The sequence below is a fragment of the Arvicanthis niloticus genome, chromosome 1 (genome assembly GCF_011762505.2).
Source record: "Arvicanthis niloticus isolate mArvNil1 chromosome 1, mArvNil1.pat.X, whole genome shotgun sequence".
Taxonomy (NCBI): domain Eukaryota; kingdom Metazoa; phylum Chordata; class Mammalia; order Rodentia; family Muridae; genus Arvicanthis; species Arvicanthis niloticus.
In genome coordinates this window covers 141,340,149-141,352,164 of record NC_047658.1, presented here as the reverse complement: position 1 = coordinate 141,352,164, position 12,016 = coordinate 141,340,149, and the positions used below count along the sequence as shown (strand labels likewise).

General features: G+C 42.0%; 1 protein-coding gene across 2 annotated transcripts in view; it reads left to right on the top strand.

The window, feature by feature from the left end:
- Positions 1 to 2,007: 2,007 nt before the first annotated feature.
- Lipa (lipase A, lysosomal acid type) overlaps positions 2,008 to 12,016 on the top strand; it is a 31,512-nt gene continuing 21,503 nt past the window's right edge. Inside the window, exons 1-3 of one of the 2 annotated variants that reach the window (XM_034514753.2) lie at positions 2,008 to 2,149; positions 4,500 to 4,752; positions 6,122 to 6,239. In XM_034514753.2, the coding sequence (XP_034370644.1) occupies positions 4,648 to 4,752; positions 6,122 to 6,239 (223 nt within the window). In that variant the 5' untranslated portion in view covers positions 2,008 to 2,149; positions 4,500 to 4,647. Of the gene's footprint in view, positions 2,395 to 4,499; positions 4,753 to 6,121; positions 6,240 to 12,016 lie in introns of both variants that reach the window. The other variant, XM_034514760.2, reaches the window with a different exon arrangement.

Below are 12,016 nucleotides of genomic sequence, written 5' to 3'. Positions count from 1 at the left end.
ATGCTGTTCACAACATTTAGGAATTAAAAAAAAAATCCAAACATATTTTTTCAGGCCAATAAATGGATGCTTTTTTTACAGTTGAGGTTTCATTTTCAGGGATATGTCAAATTTTACAACTGAAGCTAATTATGACACCTAGCAGGTGTGAAGCCTTGGTGTCTGTCCTCCCCAGGACAAAAAAAAAAAAAAAAAAAAAAAAAAAAAAGTCTACCTTGAGCACATTCACCACGAATCACACCACCAGCCAGCAGCTTCCTATTATAGCCTCTGGGTTATTCACAAGTCATTGTATATTATAATGGCCTAAAGCCAGAAGTGGGCGGGTATGTTTTTCCTCATCTGGGTAGAGGAATTTCTTGGTAGTATGGGTTAGTTACTTTCTATCTCAGTGACTTAAGGCAAAACAACCTTTCTAAACCCAGTTTCTTTCATTCTTTTTCTTTCTTTCTTTCTTCTTCTTCTTCTTCTTCTTCTTCTTCTTCTTCTTCTTTTTTTTTTTTTTTTTTTTTTTTTTGCATTATTTATTTTATGTATGTGAGCACACTGTAGCTTTCTCCAGACACACCAGAAGAGGACATTGGATCCCATTACAGATGGTTGTGAGCAACCATGTGGTTGTTGGGAATTGAACTCAGGACCTCTGGAAGAGCAGTCAGTGTCCTTAATCACTGAGCCATCCCTCCAGCCCCTAAACTCAGTTTCTATTTGTGTAAAATGGCGCTGCAGAGGCCTTGTAGCGAGAGTCCATGGAGAGGACGTATTGTCACAATGGGTAGGATGCTCCGTGGTCATGGTCTGCTCACAACCGTCATCCCTGGCACCTGCAGGGGGGCTCATTTGTTTTTATTTATAAAGTTCATGTGTTCTAGGTCCTGGCCTTTTAAACTGTAGGTTACAACGGCACATGGAGGTATCACAAAAAATATTGGTAACACTAAAAGGCTCCTGGATGTGTAATTACAAAAGTGGATTCAAAATCAAACATGTCGGAATGTGATGTGTTTCTGGCAGTACTTGCCTGTGTTATGCACATTCTGTACATGCAACATGTGCACTTTGATCCCTGTGTGCCAACGTGTACCTCAGACAGACTGCATGACATACCCTTGTTCACATTAGTTATGAGTTGCAGTGTTTGCACTGCATATAAAAAGTTTTCTGCTGTTATAGAAAGATAACAGTTAAATTATGGAAAGCCAAGGCTTTTAACATTTTCCCACTGTCATTCCTCAGCATATACGTATAAAAGCAGCAAACCTTTGAAATTCTATTGTGTTACAATGTTGGATCTTAAAAGCAGTGTTTGGATTCCTGACTGAGTTTCATAAAAAAGTTCGTAAATTGAATATTGGCTTGAGATAGGACAGAACTTGAGCAATTTTTGAAATGTCTCTGAAAATACTTCTTCCATTCTGTGCTATGTATTTATAGGCTACAGTGGTCTTATCATCGACACTAATAGCATCAGAATATCAACCAATTCTGAAAAACTTGGATGTTGATGAATGGGTCCAACAATATTAAGTATTCAGTCAAGATATCTTTTTGTAAAAGTAAGCATATCTGTTTCACTAGTACGCCAATTTGTTTTTGTTCTCAGAAAATGAAGAAAATCGTATATGTGTATGTATATATATGGTATATATATCAAAGAATTTTTTACAAATAAATTTCTTTATAATTTATTATCAAAAAATGCTTGATTTGTATACTTATTTTTGTATACCTATCTAGTGGAGGTTGAATGACAATTTCTGAAGTGAAAGAAGGTCATGAGAGGAAAAAGTTTAGGATTCCTTGCTAAGTGCTAAGTCTCCGTATACAGGCTACCCACCAGCTTTAGAGGAGGAGGAAGAAGCTCTGACTGGCTGAGCTTGGAGCAGGGCCGTGCTGGGCTGAGGCTCTAGGGTGGACTGAAGGCGCATGCTCCTCTGAGTCTGCTTCCCCAGTGCTAGGCGGATGGCCGGGAGGGGTGGAGTCACTGGGGCACTTCCCGGCGATGGACTGCTCTGATTGGCTGTGCGAAAGACCTGGGCAGAGTGGTGGATCGGCCCTCCCACCATGTCGTTGTAGGCTCGGGTCAGCCACGCTCGCCTAGTTGTAGTGGGCACTGTTCTTGGACAAAGAGGTTAGAGGACCACTCCGGGTGAGTGACCGCATCGGGCCTGGCTCGGTGCAGCGGGCTCGAGAGCTGGTGCCCTGCAGATCGCCAGGGCTGGTAGAGGAGGCCCCACCACGGTCTCTGGCCTCCAGTTGCTTTGCTCCCGGGCACGTTCTGTGTTGGGTACCTGAGGTGCTTTGGGGGCGGCTGTTCTGTGGGCATCAACAAGACGTGGACTGCCCTTCCCTGGGTATCCTCCCGTTTCCTGGACAGGCGCGATCGACGGTCAGGTACCCTGCCCAGAGTTCTTGGACTTGGGGACAGGCAGAATGCCTGATTCTCAGTTCTTTTCATGTTTTCCTCCCGCTAGCTCTCCCAGGTAGTGTTAGCTAACTGCATGGTCAGTAGCAAACTTGGGCGTGGGTCCTGGTTAAAACCTCTGGTGATACTGCTGTATAATAAGCTAGCCCCTTGCTCCTAGCATTTGACTAGTGTGTTCCCATTATCTTGAAAAATGAGTTTAGTAGGACTGTTGAGTTGGTGGAGAAACAGCAGATTGTAGTAGGCACTGCTGCAGCTGGGCATTGCCAATAGCTTAGCAGTTATTGGAAAACTACCCTGAAGCTTTATTTTCGTCTGTCTCTGAACTGCGGAGTTGCTCCAGCCGGTTTTTCAAAGGCAACATTTGTACTATTGTTGCAGGAGTTGTGAGAGTCCTGAAGGTTCAAAGTTGAATCAGACTTCAGCTCTGCCCCCACCCCTACTTTCTTTCTCCTGTGAAATGAAGGCAGACAGATAATGTTGCAAAGCCATAAGAATTGTAATAAAGGTGTTTGTAAGCACCGATACTAGCACACTGAACCCCGCTCAGAGCTTTCTTTATCAGACAACTTCTGTAAGAATTGCTTGTTAGGTTTATTGAGCACCAGCGCTGGATTGGAAGGGAGTCTAATGGGTGACCGTCTGTGCGAGTACCTTCTCCAGTCACCCCTCGGTGTGAATGCTTTTCGGAGACTGTATCAGGTTCTGTAAAAACGGCTTCCACCAAAAATAAACGTGCTTATTTTAAGTTGCGCTGAGAACCTTTATTTATCGATCTACTTTTTGTTTGGTTTTGTTTTTTTTAAACACTCTCCCGCTTTTCAGTTTGCTTTCTCTTGTTCTCTAGCACTGAAGGGCCTCTGGGACAGTGACCTGAAGTTAAAAGGCAGCCTTAGGCTGTGCTACATAAAACTATGCTGGGAACTAAAAGCATTCGTGACCAGGACAAACTCCAGAGATTATCCTCCCCTGTCTGAAATGCTGGGAAAAAAAAATAACTTCAGAAGAAATTGCAGTTTCCTGACAGCCAATTTCCTATGAAATGTGGAGTGCTTAGTTTAAGAGAGTCCTCATTTATTTACTATTTTCAAGCAACAGTGTTGAGATATCAACGGTGACTAGCAGGACACACTGTGGGAACGTCTAAGTTTTGACATGGACAAATAGCAGGAAATGAGTATAGTCAGAAGTACGAGCATCCATAGCACCTTGAAGAGTCCCTGCGCATGCTCTTGGGATTTTCCTCTCCTTTTTTTACTCCCCAGACATTAATCTGTTTTCTGCCAGTATAAATTAGGTTACATTTGCTCCAAGTTTTATATACAGCGGAACAATTCCTTCCCTCTCTTCTCTTTCCCCTCCAGCTTATTTCATGTACATAATTATTTTGAGATTTGTCCATATTGTGTGTATTTTGGTGAAGTGTGTATACATACAATTTTGCTAACTAGTCACTTATTTGGCTTACCCCCCCCCCCCCATCCACTTTTGGTCATTATATACAAAGCTGCTGTAATTTAAGTACAAGTCTTTAGGGATATGTGCACCTGTGTTTTAAAAATGATCATAAGCATTTTTAAAAGGCCTGGATTACATCCCTAACACTCATTCTAACCTTAGTCTGAGCACTGTTGGAGACTTGTTTCTCCTCACTCTGAGCGTCTCCAGCACTTTGCTACACTGTAATTTCGAGCCATCAGCAGGGGTAATAATCTTTGTTGACAGAGAGTTTCTCTTTTCTTTCCCTTCATTTTCATTATCTTGAGTGACAGTTTTGAATCCTGACATACAATTTCCGGAAAGAACAAATTTCCTATATAGCTGTAGGTAAGAGCAAATGTAGGCTGAACTTAAAAACTATATTTAAATCTGATGCAGGGCAGAAAGGGTGGGGGAATTCTAGGGCTCTTCCTTTGCCTTCTCCTGAGTTCCTCTGCATGCTGCTGCTCTTAGAAATAGTTTGTTTCACTTTGTGAGGAGGTGGTGCATGAGTGTACAAGGCCATGTGTGTTACCTGGGGTTGGTGGTTCTAGAGGCCTCTTAGTTAAAACAAATTGATGTTTTCCATTGCCAGAGACTGCTGGAGTCATTCAGTTCACATCTGTCTTCCCTGTGGGATTTTATTTATCTTAAATTTGGTTCAAGACTTTTAAAGAAACCCGTGGTCTGTTGAGACATGCTTGTGTGGTAATATTCAGCTGGCTACATTAAACAGAAGAAACATGCAACTCCAGGGCCTGGTGGTCCGTTTCGTCATTGGGATCCTGCTTTCCTGGGGGTCCACGAGCACAGTATCAGCTTTGGACCCTGAAGTAAACATGAACGTGGTGAGTTTCTAAAGGTCATATGCTTTTAAAATGCAGTGATGACATGTGCCATTTTCTTAAACAGGGTCATGATGTTATAACCCTAAGCTCTTTACGGCCCCTCATGCTTTTCATTTTTCCTGAATTGTAGACGCTGTTTGCTATACTTTTCCCACTGGATACTGCTTACAAAACCAGACATTGGGCTGCTGAAGGAGATGCACAGCCTATGCTAAATAATGTTTTCTCTTTAGTAATTTTATTTTTAAACCATTTAAAACACACTTTAAAACTGATCAAACTGTGTAAGTCGTTTCCGAGACTGCCTTTGTGAGTGCAGAGCCTGAGCTGTGATTAAGAATGTCCACGGAACACAACTCAGTACAGTTGTGAAAATATTAGAAGGAACCATTAGAAAACTCCAAGCTAAAAACAAACAAAAACAAAAAACGAACCCCAAAACCCCACTTGAATTGATGAAAACATTTCAAAATTATGAATCTTAAGTAAACAGTGAAATCTGAGTAAAACCACATGTAAGAATACAACAGAAAGAAAATATAGATTATTAATGACACAGCAGCTTTAAAACGATGGATTGACCCAGCCGAAGAAAAGGGTGACTGCGGAGACAAACAAGTTCCTAGATAGGAAAGTATGGCATGACACAAGCCCCGCCTCCACCCCCTTAACAGTTCCTTCCTAAGGGACTAATGAAATTCTAGTCTTTCAGGTATTTATGGCAGAGAGGATAGTGGACACTTTGATCTTCCATACATTTGACTATGCCTGCCCACTGGGGACTCCGCCACACTTGCACCATGGCGCTTTCCTTGTGGGGAGGTACATTTAATGGCGGTTTCCCAGTTTTCAGCTTTGTCTTCCATCAGTTTCGTGTCCTTCAGATGACATTTGTTTAGCCTTATTGCCGAGGTCAGGAACTTTAGAACATGAAAAATGTTAGCTGGAGTATTTAGAAAAGAAGTCTCTCTTTGTGCCTGGTTGGCATGATGGGAAGCAATAAGGACCCACAGTTGACACACCGGGTGCAGATCGTGGGGAGTGATGAAATGCCCATGAGTCCATGAATACAAATGACTGGGTCTTTACATGGGATCTCCGGTTACTAGATTGAGCAAAGTTAAGTCCCTTAAAAAGGAGAGAGAGAGAGAGAGAGAGAGAGAGAGAGAGAGAGAGAGAGAGAGAGAGAGACAGAGACAGAGACAGAGACTGAGACTGAGACTGAGACTGAGACTGAGACTGAGACTGAGACTGAGACTGAGACTGAGACTGAGACTGACTGACTGCATTTGTTTTCTTCTTGGCCTGACATTTTTGGAGATGGAAGAATCACGGTCCATAGCATACCCATTGTCCTTTTTCTCCGTAGACTGAGATAATCATGCACTGGGGATATGTCGGTGAGGAACACTCAGTCCAGACAAGAGATGGCTTTATTCTGGCTATTCACCGAATCCCTCATGGGCGGAAGAACCATTTTGACAAAGGTATGGGTGTTTTCTGTGGCAAGGTGTAACAGCTTTTGGAAGTCACTGCTTTGTCTGAGTTGGTGACCGAATACAGACTTCACTTGACAGGGTTACCACAGGATGGCTGGAGGCCAGAGTACCAGCTAAGCAAGGCTGGCTTAACTAATTTCATCGTTTCTACTGGGATCTCAGGTCAAATTCCATTTACAGTTTAAAAATGTCCCCTTTGTTTCTTAAGGAAGTATTTCATCTAATGGATTGTTGTGAGCATTAAACAGTTGGCTTTTGCAATTTAAAAATTATCAAAAAAATGACCAGAAAGATAAACAGTAAATACTTCTTTTTCTATCTTACTGTCCAGTTTTCAACGTGTTCTTGTATAATATCTTCATTTAAAATCTTTGTACCTTCCAGACGCTCATTAGAAACAAATATGGATTATTTTTCTGTTGCCAACTTGTAATTTCAAAGGATGCCATAAAGGACATAGTGTTTTATTCTTTGAATTATTTATTTGCTATCAGCCAACTTGCAAAAAGTCGTTTATTTACTATCACAGAGATCTTCCCAGTAATCCTTAGTGCACTTATTTGAAGATATATAGCATTCCATTGCATATTTGTGTAATGGTTTGTTTAACAAAGTGCCTACTAATGAACTTTTGTGCTAATCTGAATTTTCGGCTAACAAATATGTCAACAACAGCAAAAATACACCTACATATTGTGCAAGTTAGTAAATAGTACATAGAAATACATAGGAATAATAATAAATGATATATAACAATTTAGAAAATGGTTTCTATGTGTGCATGTATTGATAGCGACTTTCAGTAGGCGTATAGAAAAAATTCTTATAAATTTACTTTAAAAATTTGTACCTGGGTATATAGTTATATTTTTTGACCAACTTATAACTCAAGCAAAACTGTGGTCCTGATGTGGGTGATGGGCTTTCTAGGCAAACTAAAGAGGTATATATCCTGATAAGATAGTAATGGGTTTGCCTTTAGCCATCTCTCAAGGTGTAGCCTACTGTTTTTCTGAAAAATGAGGTCTACCTTTCTCTTCTGTTAGGGTTGTAACCAGGCAGAAGAGTATTCTTTACCTCACATGTTTCTCAAGTGGTTATTCAGAGTGAACTATAAATCTGTGAGCTTTGCATAAACGTCTGCCATACGATTCTCTTTACATCGTGTGAGATGCCTGTTTTTTTCTGCCTCCATCACAAGACACAAAGTAAATAATGCTTAGGTGGCTATGGCAGTGTTCTTTTCCAAATTCATTTGGGATTTCTGTTTTAGGGTTTATAGCTCTATACTACTCTATACTATCATTTCCCCCTGTGAATCTTTTACAAAATGATTGAATGATGACTTGCATTTATCTGTTTTTTTTCTGCTCTCAAACACATAAAGTATATATTTTATGCAAGAGTGAGCATATGATCTTAGTTTCCTTCCTTCCCTTTTTTTCCTCTAATCAAACCTATAACAACATCAGGTTTTAAATTCTATCTAAAGACAAACGAGTATTCCTATAAAGTTCTTAGTTAAGTAATAATTACTACTACACGCCATTTTTTTTTTTAAAGTCCCAGGTAAAACCATGCTGAGAGAATGTACTTCATTCACCCCCGCACCCCCCAGGCTTCTGTCTCCACACTGCAGTTAAAGCATGCAGGGTTCCTTCTTGTCTTGTGCACACACATCACTCTGTGGCCAGTGGAGGTGTTTTCTTGTGAAGGGAGGAATAAGTGCCACCTCAAAGAGACAGCAATTCTTGGAGACAGAGATGGACCCCTTGTAGGCTGCTGGAGAGGTGGTCTTGTCTTCAGAGTGCAGAACACAGCTGCAGAGTGCTCTGGGTCAAGTCTGTGTTTAGCTTTAGATCCTAACTTCCCTTTATCATTCTGAGGAGCCCCCACCCACCCTTGGGGAGGTTGGTGATCTGGTGTGTTTACAAGGCAGCCTCCAAGGGGGCTTTTCAAGTAATTTTGTGACTCAGTTCTCTAAAGGAGTTGTGATTTTTCTACGATTTGTACAGATGCTTTCCCTACAGTTCCCTCTCCGTGGTCCAAGCCCAGAAATTCTTTATTTTGTCTATTCAGGTCATCAGGAGCACTGTGGTCAGTGCTGTGAATCTGCCTTGCTGAAAACCAAAAAAAAAAAAAAAAAAAAAAAAAAAAACCCAAAAATGCCAATCTTGTGAATGCCACTTCCCTTCTGGCTGTCTATTAATAGCACATCACCCTTTCAGTGACCTAGACTAGAAGCTGCTAAGTCATTTTCCTTTTGTTTGGCAGTGCTGGGGATTGAACCCAGGTCCTCATGCATGCACTGCTGCAGAGCTACATTCACAGCCCTGGCAGAATTGTTCTTGATTTCCAGTCTACATACTCTATCCCTCATTAACACCGGTCTCCCTGCTCTGACCACCACACTTCTTCCCCTTACAATCATGATGCTATTCATTAAGGCACCGGAGACAGCGCAGAAGCTGAGGGAATCTTGAGTGAATCACTTTGCAGGGTTTGGGGGGGGGCTCCCCATATAACAGAAAAAGAATCACAAAGCAGGTCTGTGGAAATTTAGTATTACTTTGTGAAATGAATGCTTTTAACATATAGAAAGTAATGCTCTGTAGCTGCAGTCTTTATAAGTAACTATAAGATACATTAAAATGTCACTTATTTATTGGGGTGACATTCTCAGGGAGGGCAATGGGTTATAAAGAAATGGTGAGTGGGCTCTTGAGACAGCATGATTAGCTTCATGTGGGTGTCAAAGGTTCTGTGTGAACACAGGGTGGAGCCAAGTGTCTGCTCTGCCTGAGTCCTGTAAGTTCTGCTGCCCGCTGCCCGCTGCCCGCTGCCCGCTGCCCGCTGCCCGCTGCCTCCTTTTCCAACCTCTCTGTCTCGTTTTGCAGAGAAAGTAGCTTAAATCTCAGCTATTATGTGATTTTGTGAGGAAACAATCTTTATGGATGTAATGATGTAGATGCATACATCCCTTAACAGTCTGTCCTGGCTGTGTGTGTGTTTCACCCCATCCAAAAGAGCAGACATTTGTACTTATGGCTATTAAAGACTATGCGTGCAATTTTCTACTTAAAATACAGTCTCAGTCTCTCTCTCTCTCTCTCTCTCTCTCTCTCTCTCTCTCTCTCTCTCTCTCTCTCTCTCTCTCTCTCTTGTATGCCAGGGGAGACATTAGATTTTCTTCTCTGTCATTCTCCATCCTATTCCTTTGAGACAAGGTCTCTTACTGATCTTGGGGCTTGTCTGGTAGCCAGCAAGTCCCAACAATTCTTCTGTCTCCATCTCACACCATGTTAGGGTTTTTTGTTGTTGTTGTTGTTTTTTTGTTTTAAAATGTGGTTGGTGGGGGATTTGAACTCAAATCCTCATACTTTCAGAGAAATTAGTCTTTTCCCACTCAGCCATCTTCCCACTTTTAAGCAATCATTCTCACCCCATGCCAAACTGCCACTGTATTTGCTAAGTGCTTAGGGGAACTGAAACACAGAGATTGGTCAATGAATCATTTATAGAGAAGTGGTTTTATTTTTATCTGCTCAGCCTTAAGGATGAGTGTTAATATCACAAGGTTCTCATTTCCTGCTTGGACCAAGGATTTGAGAAGCTTGCACCTTTATAACATTTCTGGCAGATTTCTGGGTATCTACATCTTCGTGTTCGAGATCAATACAGTCATTTCCTGCTTGAGATGGCCAAGGCAAAGGGCAGTTACTTGGGCATTTTGACTGCAGAGATAGTATTCCTTGAATTCAGAACATGTCCTTATATAATAAGTATTGAGCAAGTTGATCCCACGGTAACCATAGCATAGAGTTTATTTAGCTAAAACAAAGAAATACTGCTTGTGCGAGCATTAAAAAAAATACAAGGCAGATTGGCTTACTAATTGTCTAACTGGGAATTGAGCCAGTTACTGTTGCCTAACTGGGAAATCAAATACCTTGTTTGTATCTGAACAATTCTGCATCTGATGACCTGACGTGTGAGATTGCATTCTGGGCCGTAAAGACTGGAAACAACTGCATGCAACATGAGGAAGCAGACTTCTCAAGTGTGACTGAGGTGCAGACTTCCCAAGAGTTGCCAGCTGAGCCATTTGAGTCATCTGTGAAAGTTTTCAACGTGGCTTCTGAGTTGTCTTCTAAAGGAAAAACTCCAGGCTGTTGTTTTGATTTCGTTAGGTCTTTCTTTCTGTAGAGAAATCCTCCTTTTGAAAGAAACCATTTGTGAGTTTCTGGCTTTATTTATTTGATAAATGTAGCTTTAGTATGGGTTCATAATCTGACATGTAATTCCCTGTGCCAGAGGCACTGGGCGGAGCCCATCCCCAGGCTTTCTGGGCTTCTGATGGTGCATTGGGTAGGGGATTGCATTTCAATCTTTTAAACTAAGCAACAGAAGTCCAGCTAGCTGTACGGTCTGTTTGTCCAAATCTGGTTGAGGTTGGTGCAAAGGAGAAGTGTAACATGGGAGCATATACTGTTCCGCCTGTCCCTTCCCTTGCCTCACACCCCTTCCTTCTTGGCCAACTGCTGCTAAGTGTATTGTCTCTGGGAAAATATCTAATGTCTCTCTTGGTATACACAAGGATGTACACACACACACACACACACACACACACACACACACACACACACAATGTATTTTAATTGGAAAATTGCAAGCATAGTCTCCAATAGCCATGAGTACAAGTGTCTGCTTTCAGCACTGGTTTGAAAAAGTACAGCCAGGACAGATTATTAAGGAATGTGTATATCTTCATCCATTACATCCATAAAGACTATTGCACTTAGAACACATCAGGTGCCTGGAGGTATATCTTCTGAACTCTCTGTGTGTTTGGTTCACAGTGGTTAAGTCAACACTAACTGAAATGGTTGATAACAAGTGTACTTACTGCCTTCCCCACAGGACCCAGTCAGTGATGATGGAGCCCCGTGGAGGCCAAAGTCTTTTTGGCTTCAGTTGCTTTGATGTTAGTTATGTGGCTGACTCATTTGCTTTGAAAATGTTGCACCCCAAGGACGTGGCCTATCCCCAAGTACTCCGTAGCCCTCTCGGAACTGAGCAACGCATTGAGATTCCAAAATGTTCTTCGTCGTGTTCTAAGTCACATTTGGGTTAAGGCTTCCCTATCTTCCACGATCTGAGACAGCCAAGGGCAAAATCTGGCTTTACTATGGAGAGTACAGCTAGATGCCACAACTAGTGTGATTGTACCAACAGCACTAGCCTCAGGCTTGCGTGTGACCGTGGCAGTTTATTTAACCCCTCTGGGTTTGTTTCTTCATTCTTTACTTGAGAATAATAATAATATCTGCCCCACCCTTGCTGTAAGGTCTTTGCGATGCCTTACCCTGTACAGTGAGGCACCTTACCCAGTGTGCACCCCGTGCCAGATTCAACTTTAGCTGCTACTGGCCCTGCAGTGAATGATGTGGGTCATGTTGCTGCCTTCGTGCAGCTTAAACAATCCAAGTGACAGTCACTAGAGGTGTGAAGAGCTGCACTGTGCTAGTGATGGCACCTGGTGATGCAGGGCCATGTGCTTGCTCCTGTAGTGCAGGCCACCCCTTTTCATACAGGTAGACTTCGAAGTGGAAATGTCATGGCCTGGACTCTGACAAAGGCCGGATGACTTTCCAGTTGCTTTCTCCAGATAAGACAAGTGTCCCCCAAGTATGAATCATCAGATGAATCATTAGGACTCTGATTAGCCTGTTGGTCAAATGAGGATAACAAGGTTATGGCGGTTA